Source organism: Bombyx mandarina, chromosome 01 (genome assembly GCF_030267445.1).
Source record: "Bombyx mandarina strain Sakado chromosome 01, ASM3026744v2".
NCBI lineage: Eukaryota > Metazoa > Arthropoda > Insecta > Lepidoptera > Bombycidae > Bombyx > Bombyx mandarina.
Window position 1 is genome coordinate 2,228,584 of NC_143208.1, and position 19,253 is coordinate 2,247,836.

The 19,253-nt window shown below is 37.7% G+C and overlaps 1 protein-coding gene across 4 annotated transcripts in view; it reads left to right on the plus strand.

Moving 5' to 3' along the window:
* The window catches only part of Mical (Molecule interacting with CasL), a 79,472-nt gene that overhangs the window by 38,332 nt on the left and 21,887 nt on the right, over positions 1-19,253 (plus strand). For all 4 annotated transcript variants that reach the window (XM_028178932.2, XM_028178949.2, XM_028178941.2 and 1 more), the window contains exons 4-13: positions 7,317-7,493; positions 8,545-8,712; positions 9,501-9,585; positions 10,191-10,378; positions 11,970-12,140; positions 13,230-13,427; positions 14,277-14,481; positions 15,137-15,316; positions 16,306-16,479; positions 17,505-17,641. In XM_028178932.2, the coding sequence (XP_028034733.2) occupies positions 7,317-7,493; positions 8,545-8,712; positions 9,501-9,585; positions 10,191-10,378; positions 11,970-12,140; positions 13,230-13,427; positions 14,277-14,481; positions 15,137-15,316; positions 16,306-16,479; positions 17,505-17,641 (1,683 nt within the window). The remainder of the gene's footprint in view (positions 1-7,316; positions 7,494-8,544; positions 8,713-9,500; positions 9,586-10,190; positions 10,379-11,969; positions 12,141-13,229; positions 13,428-14,276; positions 14,482-15,136; positions 15,317-16,305; positions 16,480-17,504; positions 17,642-19,253) is intronic.

A 19,253-nucleotide genomic window follows, 5' to 3' on the forward strand; every position in this document is an offset into this window, starting at 1 on the left:
AATAACTGCAACACGGTCTTCTTTAAGCGTCCACTCCATATTTAAAAATGAGTAAAATTCTAAAAGTTATACATTTTTATTTTCATGAACAATTCGAAATTCGAATTCAATAAACTTTTTTGTGGCCAGCATTCTAAAAGAAAAGTTTTTACTGTGTGACAATACTTATGACCTGACTAGGTATATGAATAGAAGAATGAAACCATTTTCACCTAATGCGTCCGATATAATAGGAGTTCTTATTCAAAACTGCATGTGGAAGCGCAATGCATATTTAGCATAAATCCAATTAAAATCATAATTTATTGCATTTTCCTCAACTCACGCTATCACTGCTCACTCCTCGAGGCCTTAGAGTTAGATTCGTTAGTTAGTAAACTTGAAATCTTACTTTTTTACCTTACACTTGTGGGTAATCTATAATAAAGCCAATGTAAACGTTACAATGGATCGTTATTTGGTCAGTAAACTGCGTCTCGGTCCTTTAAGGCACCTTATTCCATTGGAAACTGTATACTGTTTGTTAATCAATCATTGTTTGATATCATAGACGGCACTTCAAATATATATTTATTTGCTAACTTTGTATTATATGTTTGACAAATATTAATACAATAGTATATTTTTGAACTTTGATATTGTTTATTTATCATAGAAGAACGTGTAATTTAAACTAAATAATTAGTGTTCATTAATAGATTATATTCATCTATTAATTAAGGAAAGCAAGCACAAGACAGGGAAAGTGGAGATAACTTGTGAGAGCCCTATGTACCAGCGGTGTACCCTAGGACTACAACAACAACAACAATAGATTGAATTAAATGGTGAACGACTGCAAAACGCAGAATACGACAAACCGGTATCAATTAAGATCTGTAACACAGCAGTAAAATATGTACTGCATATCAAAAGTAACCTTTTGTTTAGTGACCTGTGAAAAAAAACGAATGATACAGTAACAGCCTTACCGCTGTAGTCAGGGTACCTAATAATACAGCTCATAGTCTCTTAATTTTCTTGTGCGTTGAGGAGGATTTTTTCATGTCGAGCATAGTGCTTTTCGGCGTGAAGGGTAGGTTTTATGTCACAATACGATTCAGACCTTTAATCTTATATCTGAAGGTAGACATCGGCATTCACTGAATTCGACTTAGCGAGTAATTTAGTTGAAAACAGATGTAGTTTTTTTTTCTCCATTTATTCAACTCTCATTTTGATAAAGTTTATATGCTCTTATAATACATGTGGGTGATATCCTACAGTGTCTGTTTAGCTGCTAAATTTTAGCATAAAGAAAGCTGCGTTAAAAATAAAAGCAATGTTAGTCTATCCCTCTTGAATGTGCCCATTAATATGCGCTCGTGGCTTGCTAGAGCTATTATTACTAGTAATAGTAGTATCCGCGTCATGTTTACCCATTAAGTTACCGACATCCTAATATTACCGGATACATAACCTGATCGTTCTAACGTCTCTCGGTTTACATTCACTCCGACGCGCACCTGAATCTGCAATTATCGAAGTTGCAAAACGATAACATTCCTGTAGATCATAAACCAGTTGCTACGAGAACGCGTGTCAGACGCAGAACTACTACTGTTGTGTAGGCAGCTTGCTATTGTTAATTGTAACAGTGATCTATTCAGATTAAGGGCTTACGGCATCACTGAATACACTGCGTTACAAATATTTTAAAGATATAGAAACGAAATTTAAAAAATGAAAAAATAAAGCTTTTTTGTTGTTGTTGTTAATTATGTCTAAACTACTCTTTGTATCTAAAAGAATGAACTGTTGTTTCTAAAATAATACATATTTAAGGATTTTTTTCTAAGTAAGTTATTCTAGAAATATCACATATTTTCATAAGCATATATAAAGGAAATGAGGGCGACGGCCTGTTGACTGATATTTTCTTTATTTCATATCAGGGTTAGGAAAATAAAAAATATATAAGCATTTTAATTTAGTATTAGGTACATGGAATATTTAATGACGTTACTGTTCACATCAGCCTCGCAAGCTCTATAACGAAATCCGCTTTTTAGAAATTAATACAATGTTATGAATTGAATTACATTGTACATTACATAAAAATTCCATAAACTATGATGACATTAAAGAAATTTCGCCTTTTTATGTTTATGTTTTGATTTTTGTTAAATTATCAAAAGCGCTTTCCCTATAATCCGCACACAAAGTATAATAAGATATCACTCCAAAAGTAAAATATCAGTATATAATTATTCATGTTTTATCTCTTCAATAGGTATCGTTTGTAATATAAAGAGTATTGGCTGACCCGGCAAACATTGTTTTGCCATATATAAGATTTCTAGGGAATTTCTAGTGTAGAAAAAAAAACTAACTTATTGTAAGTGTGTAAGGATGTGGTAAATGAGTGAAAGAGGTATGTAGCGCTGTGAACGATGAGGGAATATATAACAAAAATAACAAAATCTCATTCAATCACATAATACCTCATTATAACAAAAAAAAATGTCCAAATAAAATAAAAAATGTTAGGGGTGGACAACCCTAATCACTTAGGGGTATGAAAAATAGATAGTAGCCGATTCTCAGGCTTACTGAATATGCATAAAAAAATTCATGAGAATCGGTCAAGCGGTTTCGGAGGAGTATGGGAACGAACATTGTGACACGAGAATTTTATATATTAGATATACCTACATTGTTGTAGTATCTGAAAAATGTTAATATAATACAGGATGCGCGGTTTTCGAGTGCATATTTGAAATTATTGATATAGGATGTTCGTAATTGCTGGCTTATCGTAATTAGCAATTGTGCGATATCCCCGTTATCTTGAGGGGTGTTGATAAAACGTGACTCAGTGATTGATTTTTTTGTTCTAAAATTAGCGAATGAGTTTTTTGTTTGTTTTATAATTATTTTCTTTTGCAATGTAGTCCTCCCGCTAAAGCGACTCTCTCTGCGATTGTTAATTATGAACTTATTACGTAACGCTCTATGTGCTTATGCGATTTTTTTTGTTGTACTATTTTTAGTGTTGCCTGCGTTATTAAAAGTGCGTAGTGCGTATTAAAATATGAAAAAGAAAATTTATGTCAGTCCAACCTCGAGACCAGATTATGTGGTTTTGATAACATTAGAATGATGTGTATGCTACTTGTCGAACGGGAAAACAGTATTGCTTTGCGAGATAAATGATTAAAAAATTATTGCTAACCTGGATAAAGATTAGCTTCGTATCACCAATGTTCTGCAACCTCCAGTAATAGATACAAGTTAATTAAGTAAAATTTTCTCGTTTTCATAAACATTTACAGTGTTAACGAATGACATTCGACTTGCATGTCTTGAGGTCTCTTGCTGGCTGGTTTTAACTTATTAAAAAAAAACACAATTCAAATCAAATATTAATATCCGCCAAATAGTATTTATGTAGTATACCCGCTTAAGTAATAAATACTGTAGCCACGACTTCAACTTCAAACATCTTTTCTTCAATCCGTCTCCACCCAATGCTGAGACTAGGTTTCTTCAGATGCATCCCATTCTTTTCGGTCTTTTGCTTTTTGCATCCAGTCCCTACCAGCCACTTTGACTAGGTCGTCGGTCCACCAACGACCACCGACTTTAAAGATAAGAGGTGCTTATGAAAATGTTATCCTACCTTCACAAATGGCATACGTGATTGCTTTGCGTCTGTCTCAATATGATCTTTGACCAATCAGATTTCACTATCCGCTATATTGTTGTGCACTTTTGTAATATGTATGTACCTTTTCTCTTTCCCGAATGCTGAGCTTATTTTTATGCTTGTGTTTAAATTTTGAAGAACAATCACTGAATCACTGAATCTTTACTTCAATTAAAACATATTAAATACGATCATCAAGTGGTTAATTTAGGCAGCGGCTTGGCTCTGCCCCTGGCATTGCTGACGTCCATCAGCGACGGTGACCACTTACCATCAGGTGGGCCGTATGCTCGTCTGCCTACAAAGGCAATAAAAAAATAAATAGCGTATCAGTGTAATTACCTTCCGGTTTTCTATTTTCGGTGCCTGATAACTTTAAAATACTGTACTCTGAATTTCTATCCTAAAAAAATTACCCCTGTTCAAATCAAGTCGTCGTGGCCTAAAGGATAAGACGTCCGGTGCATTCGTATGAAGCGATACACCGGTGTTCGAATCCCGCAGGCGGGTACCAATTTTTCTAATGAAATACGTACTCAACAAATGTTCACGATTGACTTCCACGGTGAAGGAATAACATCGTGTAATAAAAATCAAACCCGCAAAATTGTAATTTGCGTAATCACTGGTGGTAGGACCTCTTGGGAGTCCGCACGGGTAGGTACCACCACCCCGCCTATTTCCGCCGTGAAGCAGTAATGCGTTTCGGTTCGAAGGGTGGGGTAGCCGTCGTAACTATACTGAGACCTTAGAACTTATATCTCGAGGTGGGTGGCGCATTTACGTTGTAGATGTCTATGGGCTCCAGTAACCACTTAACATCAGGTGGGCTGTGAGCTCGTCCATCCATCTAAGCAATAAAAAAAAAAAAATCAAAGTCATGCTGTTTGACCTGGAATAAATCTTTACCATTTGACATGGCAATGTCACACCAACCAATATTATAAAAGACAATATCTGCGCTTTATTCTCAGGCTTGATAAAATAGGGGAGCAGCAAACGAGAATGTACTCGAAATACCATTCCAGGTCAAAATCACACATATTTGTACACGGAGATTGCACGTTGGAAATTTATAGTGCAATACTGATACATGCCCTACTGTTCATTACTTACCTTGAGAGAAATAAAGGAAAGATATCTATCGATATAATGTATCGGCGTTCTTAAAGATATACTAGATGTAGATATACTGTATACTAATAGAATAACTGAAAATTGGAGATGAAAAAAACAGAGTGAAATGGTAGAGTAAAATAAATTATCTAATAGACATTGAAGTCGTCGTGGCCTAAAGGATAAGACGTCCGGTGCATTCGTATGTAGCGATGCACCGGTGTTCGAATCCCGCAGGCGGGTACCAATTTTTCTAATGAAATACGTACTCTCAACAAATGTTCACGATTGACTTCCACGGTGAAGGAATAACATCGTGTAATAAAAACCAAACCCGCAAAATTATAATTTGCGTAATCACTGGTGGTAGGACCTCTTGTGAGTCCGCACGAGTAGGTACCACCACCCCGCCTATTTCCGCCGTGAACAGTAACGCGTTTCGGTTCGAAGGGTGGGGTAGCCGTTGTAACTATACTGAGACCTTATAACTTATATCTCGAGGTGGGTGGCGCATTTACGTTGTAGATATCGATGGGCTCCAGTAACCACTTAACACCAGGTGGGCTGTGAGCTCGTCCATCCATCTAAGCAATAAAAAAAAAAAGATAAGTCATTCCCCATTTGTTTCAAAAAATCTGTCCCTTCTTAATAAAGCTTTTAGTCACTCGTTGTTGACCGTTGAATATTCGAAGCCTCTGATATCGTAAAAAGAACGAGATATTAAATTATCAAAGTATTTTTATCTAAACTAGTAAACCTGCATCGATATTTAAATGACTTGTTATGATCGTTTATAGATCTATGGCCACGCTTGTACGATTAAAATGAAGGTATGTTCTGATCGATACCAACGCATGAGTGAACACACGTAAATGTTATGGTTTGATCTGAAGGGTGCTTAGTTATAGTGACGGCTCGTGTATAGTAAAGTGCACAGGTAGGCAGCGGTTTGGCTCTGTCCCTGGTATTGCTGAAGTCTATGGGCGACGGTAATCACTCACCATCAGGTGGGCCGTATGCTCTTTTGCCTACAAAAAAAAAACTTTCAAAGACGAGGAAATTTCAAATCATTCTAGTTTAACTAGAAATTATATATTCGGATCATGTAATTTACAGCCGAGCTGGTTTTAGTTGGTTACTGCGTAATGTTGTCCGTAAACACGAAAATGTGCAATATTCAATCGTGTTGGTTTTACGCACATGCCATTCGCTTGAAACCAGAACGATTTTAGTCCACGTCAGCTAAATACTATATATATATATATGATTTGCGTAATTACTGGTGGTAGGGCCTCTTGTGAATCCGCACGGGTAGGTACCACCGCCTCGGCTATTTCTGACGCGAAGCAGTAATGCGTTTCGGTTTGAAAGGTGGGAAAGCCGTTGTAACTATACTGAGACCTTAGAAGTTATATCTCAAGGTAGGTAGATGTTAACGTTATAAACAAAAAACTATACTCAAGTAAAATTCGCAACCTTATCGAACGATCCATTTGAAAAATATTGAACGAACAATTAACTAAGAAACAATAATAGCTATTGAACTTGTTAGGTGCAATGAAGTATAATAAATAATGAAAATGTAAAGGTAGACTGCAATCTATAAATACCTACGTAATTATTACTTGTACGTAAATGTAGATAAGATTGATTAAAATTCACACATAGGTCAAATATTATAATTCTTAAATATAACAAGCTCTGCTTTCGTATCGATTGAAATCTGCTAATTTAGTTTCGTTAATTGTATTGTGAATAGTACGCTGAAACTAGAATAGAGTACAATTTACTTTTGTACGTTTCAGATTAGAATGTAAAACGATCTTAGAACTCTTAAAAACATTATTTTAATAAACCGTAAAATTCGAATAACTTGATTGCTTTTTGAGTGGCTCCATCTAGTTCTAGTTTTAAAAATCACGACAGTATTTAAGAGAATTGTTTTAATTACATATATTATAGGATCTGATTAAAATAGTTTTAGCAAGTCTTTGCTAGATGGCGTTAATTAAAAGTCCGCTTGTGATTGTTAACGGGATATCGGATCAAATGTTACCGTCAACGTGTGCTATTAACAATGCTCGTAGTGGTGTTGCCAATAATAATTGTAATCTGCAAGACTTCAAAGAAATAAAATTTGTACATACACGTCTAGTCTCTGGACTTCTTGATACCATAATACTTTACCTATGTTGGTCGAACCTGATATAAAACCTATTTCAATTCCAATGAGACTGAATTATTGTCTCGAGCAAGGCTGGTGGTGACATGCCTCATGTTACCTATGGCTTCGGTTCCCACTTACTATACGGGCCGTGAGTTCGTCGACCTATCTTGGTAATTTTTTTATTGCCCTTGTAAGCAGACGAGTATACGGTCCACCTGGTGGTGAATGGTTACCGTCGCCCATGGACTTTAGCAATACCAGGGGCAGAGCCAAGCCGCTGCCTACCAAATGCTAATAAGACAGAGCTCGACCGCGTCATTAATTACATATAAATTTTGATTTCAGGCGAAGCTAGCGAGTTCGTGGAAAGCTCAGGCACTGTTCAAAAAGTTTGATGCCCGGGCCAATCACAAGGTCTACAGTAAAGGGCGTTCGTGCACAACAACCAAAGTACTCATCATAGGCGCCGGACCTTGTGGGCTACGGGCAGCTATAGAATGTCAACTTCTGGGTGCTAAAGTTGTGAGTATCTCAGAACATTACACGGAGAGCGCGAGTCTAACTGCTTTGACTTTAAAAGATATAGAAAAAATATTTTTTTATAATAGTTAGTCAACGCAGTGGACCTTTGTGGTGAAGAGATATTCGAAGCACTGTGACTTTCTCTATTGGATACAGAGGTTTGTCCAAAATATATAGAGGAAGAATTTGAGGAGCAAAAATAACCAAGTATAAAAAAGGTGTTGCGGGTTAGCTGAAATCGTCGTGGCCTAAAGGATAAGAATCCCGGTACATTCGTATCAAGTGATGCGACTGTGCCGGTGTTCGAATCCCGCAGGCAGGTGCCAATTTTTCTAATGAAACACGTACTTAACAAATGTTCACGCAATTTTTCTAATGAAACACGTACTTAACAAATGTTCACGATTGACTTCCACGGTGAAGGAATAATATCGTGTAACAAAAATCAAACCTGCAAAATTTTAATTTGCGTGGAGGCATTTACTTTGTAGGTGTCTATGGGCTCCGGTAACCGCTTAACTCTAGTTGGACCGTGAGCTCGTCCACCACCCATCTAAACAATAAAAAAAGCTATAATTGAACCCAAGATTTGACAGATGCCTGATTTTCGCTAACGACATTTTCGTATAAGTTCCGAACAAGTAACATTTGGACCGACGTCGAGCAATTTTGCTCGCTCAGGGAGATCTGGAAGATCTTCCCTGTGTCGTTACACCCAAAAATGTAAACATTAATGCTAGCAGTAATGCTGCTGTCGAAGGCACAAGTGATGTTTGAGATTAGTCAGATATTTATCGTGATTACACTACATTACGATTACAGCTTATATAGGAATACGTCAAAAGTACAGCCACGAATGTAAAAACATTTTGACGATTTAGATTCATGAGTCGACTTTCGAGTGTCGAGTCCGCAGCCATGAGTGATGATTATAGCATCTCGATTTAAAGATACAAGTGCGACAGAGAGCGATCTCTTGAACGTCTTTTTAAACAAAACAAAAAAAAAACAGCTTTTACAAACGTTGATTTGTATTTTTCAATATTATCAGGTGGTGGTGGAAAAGCGTGACCGTATGTCTAGGAACAACGTGCTGCATCTGTGGCCTTTCGTTATCGATGATCTGCGGGCCCTGGGTGCCAAGAAATTTTTCGGCAAATTTTGTGCCGGATCTATAGACCATATTAGCATTCGGCAGTTGCAATGCATATTGATGAAGGTAATAATGTTTTATAATCTGTACTATATGTTTAATTTTTTCATTTATTTCATTCAGAACAACTCCAGAATAATACTGTTATGCTTAAGCTCAGACTAAGGGTGTGTGGGTTCGTTTGTTCTTTATCTAGGTGTATAAATATCTATTTAAGTATATTTTTAAATGTGTATAAGTAAGTGTGTTAGTGTCAAGTAGCCACGACACAGGGAATATTAATTTGGGGTCCGATGACTGTGTGTGATTTGTTCCCAGTTATTTATTTATTATTTATTAATAAAGAAAACGAGACTATTAATATGTCACTATGAACTCATACGGTCTGAAAGTAATTATATGATAGTGAGGTGTGTTTAGGATTTGTAACCTGTTAGCGTAGTAATCACATTGTTAATGTGATTGAGTCGTTTGTGCGTCCTCTGTCTGGATAATTTAATGATGTATATATAGAATTCAATGTGTGTCAGGGTCGCCATGTATGATCAATTTGAAATTTAGTACCGTTGATGCCGGGATTTCCAGGAAGTTTTTTATGACGCTATTATCAATGAATAAATGCATATGAGGATGAATAGATATCAATGATGATCCGCAGTAATTTCAAGATATAATAAAGAATGAATGAACGAGTGAGTGATTGAATGAATGATTGAAAAAAATGTAACTTTCACTCATACATTACGGGTACTGGATTAAGAAAAATGTTTCATAATAATGTTAATATTGATTTTTTAGTATAGTTTAGCGCTCGTCGTGAATGTTGATCCTTAATTTATCCAATAATGTTTCAGGTAGCGCTACTGCTCGGTGTTGAAATACACGAAGGCGTTGGTTTTGAAGAACTGCTCGAACCATCGGTTTCTGAAAACTCTGAAAGTAAGAAAGCGTTTTACGACATGACGTAACGTAAAGCTTTTTTCTTTGTTGTCTCTGAATGACTTGTAATGTCAAAAGTTATAACCTGTTATTGGTTAATTAAAGAAGGTTTCTTGCACTAGATAAGTATACGAGTTCGTGGGCCAGGTGTTAAGTGGTTAATAGTGGTTAATACAAAGTGATTGCTGTCTATCCTAACTGTATTTTAAAACAGCTGTTTCATCCTTGAAGCCGGCACGCATACTACTTTGCAGTAGAAATAGGTAGGATGCTATCATTGTGGGTCCTTGAACTTTCTATTGTAAACATACTGGTTTTTTACTGGTGCTAGAACCTCTTGTGAGTCCGTACGGATAGGTACCACCACCCTGCCTGCTTCAGCCGTGAAGCAGTAATGCGTTTCGGCTTGAAGGGTGGGGCAGCCGTTGCAACTATACAGAGACCTTAGAACTTGTATCTCAAGGTGGATGGCGGCATTTGCGTTGTAGATGTATATGGGCTCCAGTAACCACTTAACACCAGGTGGGCTGTGAGATCGTCCACCCAACAAAGCAATAAAAAAAAACCAAAAAAAATGTGTAAATAAATATTTTTGTAATTTTTAGTACTAGGTTGGAGGGCTCGCGTCTCACCAATCGACAACGTGGTCTCACAGTACGAGTTTGACGTGCTACTCGGTGCCGACGGCAAAAGGAACACGCTGCAAGGATTCAAAAGGAAAGAATTTAGAGGGAAACTGGCCATGGCCATTACTGCTAATTTCATAAATAGGCACACAGAGCAGGAGGCCTCCGTGAGTATAATCATGTTCAATTTTAGAGATAAATAGTATTTTTTTTACAGTATTTTATGACCTGGTAACTAAGACCTTTAAGTCATGTCTTATTTTAATTTATATTCTTAATTTATGAAAAATGATAATATGCAGTGATGAAATAATAGATGATTAAATTGAGACATTAATCATCTAGATGAAATTAAATGAAATAAGATGATATATGAAATAAATAAATAAATAAATAAATAAATAAATATAGGATGAAATATAATCTCAGTAAAATGGTAGTCATTTATTGACATTTTTTCAGTGGACTTTTTGGAGGATTCCGAGAAGTTACGTCCAGCAGCTTTGTTTCATTTTACCACATTTGTGCACTTTCACAGATATTAAACAGTTAACAAACCACCGTCATTACACATTTAAACCTGAAGAAACACTAAATAGTCAAAATAAAACAAATCACACAACTTCACTCCTCGCATTCTCGCCAAAAAGCCTTAGATAAATAGTTTTCGAATTAGGGTTGTCATTCATACCCCAATACATGAGCTAACACACGTAACACATAAAACTAATAAAGTAAGCATATTGCTGTAAGGGATGTAAAAAGCGAAATAAAGAACATTTTAGGTAGGTAGCGACTTGGTAATGTCCCTGGTATTGCCGTCATCCACGCCGTCAACTCACCATCAGGTGAGCTGTATTCTCGTCAATAAACTTGTGATTGTATTTGTCTATGGCTCGTATAATTGGTTTTCAATCAAGAGGTGGTTACTTAGAAAATGACTAACAAACACGTAATAAAACAATCATCAATGAAGGTTTCAATGCTTATTAAAGTTTATACGATTTGAAATTTATTTATGAAGTATTTTATATATCATGAAATCTGCTATATTTTATAATATTGACGTTGTTAATACTGTTAGGTTCTTTATTCAATTGCCTAGACGGTTGAACGAGCTCATGGTTAACCTTTTAAGTGGCTACCGGAGTCCTTAGGCATCAATGACTTAAAAGCTTTTTAATGCTAAAAGATGGATACCTCGAGACGTGTCAACTAAGTTTCAGTTCTACAGTACAACAGCTGCCCCAGCATTCGAACTGAAACGCCTTACTAATATAAATGACTATATATCGATATGGTTTGTACCAACGGTTTCCTCAAGAAACATTTGATAATGGTTTTAATATATCTATGCAATTTCCCACACTTATAAAGAATATAGAGAACGAGTGCAGAATGCAATTTTTTTTTATTTTGCTTAAAAATTACAATAAATCAATAAAAAAAACATTACATACACTAACTACCATGTATTTGACACAACACATACATATAAATATACTAAGAGTAATATTGTTTGCCTCTAATATTTTTTATTTGTAAGTTTTGGCGAAATCTGTGATTATAATTATAGAAGTATAATAATGTTTGACAATAGAACCATAATAATGTTGAAATTTATGATTTCAATTAATTATAGTCGAATTTCGACTACCGGGGGACCACTAGTTTATCTTTAATGCACAAGTTTTTGTAATAGCATTATATTAATGTGATTTAAATTTTATCAATAAAAATCTATTTGGTTCTTTCTAGGTACCAGAAATAAGCGGAGTCGCTTTCATATTCAACCAGAAATTTTTCAAGGAGCTTTACGAAGAGACTGGCATCGATTTGGAGAACATTGTTTACTACAAGGACGACACGCACTACTTCGTGATGACGGCGAAGAAGCACAGCCTGCTCGATAAAGGAGTGCTACTAAAAGTGAGCTCTTTATTCTCCTGAGTTTCTCCGCCTAAGTGCACTCAATTCTATGGTTGATTAATGTCGTCTTCAAAGTGAAGTTATAAGGTTTAACGATTGAAATTATTATATGCAATATTAAAATTTATGGAAGATCCTTTTTTAATTATTTATTGCTTAAATATGTGGACGAGCTCACAACCCACCTGGTGTTAAGTGATTACTGGGGCCCACAGACATCTACAACGTAAATACGCCACCTACATTGAGATCTAAGGTCTAAGGTTTGTGTCGATCTGTTTTTGTTTATTTGTAATATCATTTTGATATGGGAGCTGTACGACAAGCTGAAGTGGCAGTGGGCGAGTCCACATAACGCGCAGATCAGACGGCCAATGGAACAGAAAAATCCTCGAGTGGAGACCACGTACTAACAAGCGCAGTGTGACCACCTACCTGGTGGAAACCGTTGGGTCATGTCGAATGCAGGCGGCGACAGACTGGCCGCTTTGGAGATCGATTGGAGACACCTATGTTCAGCAGTGAACAGCCTATAGCTTAGATGATGATGATATGTGCAGTAGTCTACAATGAAAATACTTTTTTTTTCTTTTTCAAACGCATTAATATCGTTTTTTTTCCTTTATATGTATGCTGTCACCTCACCGTTGTTAGGAAATCGGGAGGATCCGAAATGACGTGTTTTGACCGAATGGTAAACAGTCGACGTCGCCTAAAACACATCATTTCGGATCCTCCCCATCCACTAACTGTGTTTTTAGGTACCCCGAGCACCGGTAATCGTTCTCGTCGAACCCATCGCTTGCAACGAAGGGCTCGACGAGTAAGTTAACCCAACAGACACAGCCCATTGAGTTTCTCGCTGGATCTTCTCAGTGGGTCGCGTTTCCGATCCGGTGGTAGATTCTGCGAAGCACGGCTCTTGCTAGGGTTCGTGTTAGCAACAACGTCAGATTTGAGCCCCGTGAGCTCACCTACACGTCAAGGAGAACCTGACATAGTCTCTCAAGGCTATCATCACCTTAAGTAGGGAAAAAAATCACACCTGTTCTTTCTGATATAGTAATAAAATACAATTTAATTGAACAGGACTATGCGGAAGTATCACGTCTGCTGAGCGTCGAGAATGTCGATCGGGCGGCGTTGATGCGTTACGCGCAGGACGCGGCGCGCTTCTCGACGGACGGGAGGCTGCCGCTCCGGGACTTCGCCCTCAATCACTACGGGGAGCCCGACGTTGCGCTATTCGATTTCACTTCTATGTACGCGGCAGAAAACGCAAGCATGGTACGTACCAAACGCGACCAACAATTTGGTGCGTTTATTGGAACAAGTAATCTATCTATCTTCCATCTATATAAATAAAAATGAATTGCTGTTCGTTAGTCTCGCTAAAACTCGAAAACGGCTGGACCGATTTGGCTAATTTTCGTCTTGAATTATTTGTGGAAGTCCAGAGACGGTTTAAAAGGTAAATAAATACGAACATGCTCGGAATTAAATAAAAATAACAATTTTGTTTTACCTTTGATGTGTCCCCCGTCGGACGGATTCCTTTTGTTTGTTTTAAGTTTATTTTATACAAAAGTGTAGGTCTTTTATTTATCGATTGAGGCACTACGAAGTCTGCCGGGTCAGCTAGTAAATAATAAGACAAGGTTTTAATATGCAAGAATTTCACATGACCACGACTGCTCTGCCAAGAGCAATCGACTATGATGATGATTGGAACACAAATGATTGTTCTCTAAAATGTGTAATTTCCTAACTATACATATAAATAAAATTTAATCGTCTGTTTGTAATATTAAAATAACCGCTTTTTCACTACATGCATATGAATTTATACATATACGTTACATATACCAAAATAACATTTTTTACAATTTTTGTCTGTCTGTTTGTTCCGGCTAATCACTGGCTTTCACTGGCAGATAGCTGATTTTGTAATAAGGAGTAACTTAAGCTACTTAACATTTTAGAAAAAAAAAAACTGAAATATTCAAATAAAGTAATGTTTTGTTAAATCCCACGCGAACGAAGCGGCAGGCACAGCTAGTCATAAATAGAATTATCCGTAAAGATAAATATAAATACACCAGTTGATTTGACTTGATTTCGTTTAAAATCGTCCAGGTATATGAGAGACTTGGTCGTCGACTTCTCTGCCAGTTGGTCGGAGACAGTCTTCTGGAACCTTTCTGGCCCACTGGCTCGGGTTGCGCGAGAGGCTTCCTTTCAGCTTTGGATGCAGCCTGGGCAGTGAGGGCCTGGGGTCAGACTCCGACGCCGCATCCACTTGAAGTTATAGCCGAGAGGGAATCTATATATCGACTTTTGGGTGAGTTGCTTGTTAATTTCATACAAATTTTTTTTTGCTTAGATGGGTGGACGAGCTCACAGCCTACCTGGTGTTAAGTGGTTACTGGAGCCCATAGACATCTACAACGTAAATGCCGCCACCGGTACAGCGAATTTTTCTATTCCATTCTCTTCTATCAGCCGTCGTCTCAACACTCACTTCTCTCTCTCTCTTATATCGTCATTCACACACTCCATCCATGTCTTCTTCGGTCGACCTCTTCCCCTCTACCTTGCACTACCATTTCCATACATCTCTTAGTCACATGCATCTCCTCTCTACGCATCACATGTCCTTACCACGCTAACCGTCAGCTCATTATTTTATCAATGACTGGAGCTACTTTCACACCTCCTCTGATATACTTGTAATCCATAAATCTCCATAATATACCATAAATCTCCTAATAGCAACTATTAATATGTAGGTGTTAGCGGTAACTAACTATTGCAATGATGCTACGTCAGTCTCGGGATTGTCGGGCTGTAAATAGCACGTTAGGTTGTAATCCGAATATACTTTAGTCACTTAACTGAAAACGTGTCTTATTAATCCTTGCCCGATATAGAGACTCAACATACTTATTCCCAGCAACCTTAGCTAGTTAATAAAAAAAAACTATTTCTCTTACTAGCCCAAACTATACCTGAGAACTTACATCGCGATTTCGGCGCGTACACCCTCGATCCTGGTACGAGATATCCGAATCTAAACCGACGTGCCGTGACACCCATTCGGGTCACATCGTTCTATGACTCTGACGATCCTCTGCCCTTGGACGCTGCTCCCAGCAGCATCAGGAAACGTCGCAGAGGTAAGTGAACATTTAATTTATCGCATCGGTACATATCAGACTCATAGTGCGTGCAGCAAGTCTGAAAACATGTCATTTCGGATCCTCCCGATCCACTAACGGTACGGTAGGTACCTCAAGCACCGGTCATCGTTCTCGTCGAACCCGGCGATGGTAGATTCTGCCAAGCACTGTTCTTGTTAGAGTTAGTGAGAGCAACGTTGTCAGATTTGAACCCCTTGAGCTCAGCTACTTGTTAGGTAAAGCTGAAATGGCCTCTCAAGGCCATCTGCTTAGGTAGGAAAAAAGTCTGAAGTAATCGATTTTGAGTTATTAACGCATATTTTATCAGAAACCAGTTTATTTTACTACATTAACCGCCACTTGAGATAATCAAGTCATTACATTGCATGATTCAAACGATGAAAATCGTTATTTCCAATCTTAAATTAGTAAGCATGTGTCAAATTTATTGCATTATTCAGAAAAGTACTTCCATTATTTTGCGGTCGCCCCCCCCTCGGTGAAGGGATCTAATACAGCCCCCGACCTAAAAATAAACTTCCTATTTGAAAATAAAACTTAGTACGTCTTTTTACAAAAATTCCGCGAACCGGAGGAGTATGAAATTTCTCACACTTAGTCTTATAGAAAATATAGAGGAGTGCAGAATGATTTTTTTTTTAAATTATGCATTAAAAATACAGTAAAACAATAAAAAAAAACGTTAGAGTCACTATTTGACACACACACGCGTGCATACTATTTGTTTAATGTCAAACTTCTCAAAAATTGCTTAAAGTCTGTGATTCAATTGAGATTTAATAGATTAAATGTTATTTGTCTATATTAGTCTGTATTATTATTAAGTCTAAAGTGTAGTCTTGAAAAGTATCTTTGACAATAGAGTCATAATAGTGTACAAACTTATAATTTCAATTAGTTATAGTCGAATTTCGACTACCGAGGGACCGCTAGTAATAATAATGACGTTAATTGTTAATATACAGAATCGGACGTGTCTGACGACGTGCTGTCCGCGTGGGTCGGTTGGTCCGAACCCGGTATAAGGGCTGCGGTGGGACCAAACGCGCTCTCGGCGTTGCTGAGGAGATACAGACCTGACTTACTGCCGGCCACGAGTACTCCGCGATCGGTCTACCATGTACTGCATCACGAGTTTGGTACGTATGTCGACGAACAAATCAAATTCAAAACTGGCGCGTTTTGTTTTCGGTCTCGTCCCTAGTTTCCATAGACAATAGGATCGAATTGTTTTAGGATCGAGACTGATCTTTTAAACCGGAATTCTTTATTATATCGTAGCAAAACAAGGCACCGACTTTTGCTAAATTAAAAACACTCTATTATAATTACTTAATGAAAATTAGAGGGAAAAAAAACAGAAAAGGAAACTAAAGCTAGAACTAGAGAAACGCACGGAGTTTTGGATCTTTTCAGTGGACTGCATTTCCGAACCGGTTGTAGGTTTAGCGAAGCACTGCTCTTGCTAGGGCAGCTAATAACTGACCTCAGACTGAGGCCCGAGAGCACGTCTACCAGCCTGGAGAAGTTGGACTACTCCCTCAAGGCAGTTTGTAGACAAAAAGATGATGGTCTAAAATGAGCCCGCTCAAACCCGAACAGCGGTTTGCTTTGCATGAAATTATAGTATTGCTAATAGCAGTTCGTCTACCAGCCTGTAGAAGTTGGACTTCTCCCCCAAGGTTAAATGCTGTTGGTAGGCAAAAATATTGTGGTCTAAAATGAGCTTGCTCTCAAACACGAACAGCGGTTTGCTTTGCGTGAAATTATAGTATTGCTAATCACAGTTCGTCTACCAGCCTGGAGAAGTTGGACTACTCCCTCAAGGCATTTTGTAGGCAAAAAGATGATGGTCTAAAGTGAACCCGCTCAAATCCGAACAGCGGTTTCCTTTACGTGAAATTATAGTATTACAAACGGAGTTCGTGTACCAACCTGGAGAAGCTGGACTTACTCCCTCAAGGTTATAAATAGGGGTAGGCAAAAATATTGCGGTCTAAAGTGAGCCTGCCCAAATCTGAACAGCAGTTTGCTTTGCGTGAAACTTTTTTTTTTTTAATGAGGGACTCCTGGTCTTTCCAGTTTCACCAGGACAGGTGGGCGTGCGTGAAACTGTAGTGTTGCCAGTCGTTGCGGGCACTCAAAACAAATATTTTTTAAACAGGTATAGTACCGTTTTCATCGGGTGGTACGATGAGAGACGTGTCGGACGCTAAGGTGCGCTCGTACCTGGCTCGTGTATACAACGCGTTCAAGGGCGAAGTGCCTCACGTGCACCACGAGACGGACGTTTTTGATCAGGTAACCTCTAGATCTTTATCAAATTTTTAATTTTATTTACTATATTTTTTCATACTTTTACGGACAACCCTGATCACTAAAACAGTTAACTATTTGAAATTTCGAGAAAATATAGCGGGAATAAAAATAAACAAGAAAATACTACATTAATTTTTAGTTGATATTACTTGAATTCTGTCCGCTGTAAACACGTTCATGCAATTTTAATAATGCAGTAGTGGTATTCGCTGGATCTCGAGACCGATGCGTTTCCCTCCGTTTGCCGCTAGGGACGCTGTTCCAACTCTATACAAATTTGGGTTAACTTTTACGCGATCGAGAACGTTAAAAAACTCGCATTAAGCACACGAGACTCTTTAATTGAAAAGCACTCATGACACATTCAGGATTATTTATTGATTCGAAAAATTGATATATTAAAAAAATTAAATAAAAATGACAACCCTATATTTATTTATTTATTTATTTATAACTTCTTATACTAGAAAGTATAAAGGCGGACTTAATGCCATAGGCATTCTCTAACAGTCTACCTTAGGGGAGTGCAGAGATGAAGCTTGGTAGGTGTAGTGTGTATATCACCGCATCATTTTATTCATTCTCGTTCAACGGTCATTTATTCAGTGTTAATACGTTACAATTTTTATTCAATTCATTTACAACACATTCAATAAGTTACATTTAGACTGCAGTTTTATGTTGTCAACCATTTGAAATTATGATAAGATTAATGTTTTATGCGAAAGGAGCATCATAAATAAATTCCAACCATCAATTATAACTTTTGTTGCTGGTTATATAATAAAAGAATAACTTAGTTTTGTGTGGCTTACCGTCATTCACCCGAGTTTACCATTCCCGATCCTGCGGACAAAATGGAAAGCAGTCGACGTCGCCCCAAACACGTCATTTCCGTCCGATCCACTAACGGTGCTTTTAGGTACGCCAAGCATCGGTCATCGTTCTCGTAAATCGAAGAGTAAATTAACCCACAGACACAGCCCACTGAGTTTCTCGCCGGATCTTCTCAGTGGGTCGCTTTTCCGATCCGGTGGTAGATTCTGCGAAGCACTGCTCTTGCTAGGGTTCGTGTTAGCAACATCGTCAGGTTTGAGCCCCGTGAGCTCACCTACTAGTTATGGTTACGCTGAAATAGCCCTCAAGGCTCTCGGATAGGTAGGAAAAAAAACCGAGTTTTAAATTATACAATATGTTTTACATATTGAATTGTAAAGGGTGATTGATAATATTTTATTTTCATAATGATTACCGGTGGTACAACTGGTGGTCTCTGTGTGTCTGCCTGCACGGGTAGCTACCACCACCCCGCCTATTTTTGCCGCGAAGCAGTAATATCTTTCAGTAAGAAGAACGGGAGAGCCAATGTACCATACAACTAAGACTTAGATCTTATTTTTCAAGGAGGATGGCGATATTCGCGTTGCGCTGCCTTATAAGCTATCGTAACCATTTAACAAAAAAGGGATCGTGAACTCGTTCTCATTAAAAAAATGATATTGTATCTTTTACCGACAACCCAAAGTAGACTAGCTATTCGGTAATTAAATATGAAAGTACTAAGACAGGAAAAATAGATATGTATGTTTTTAAA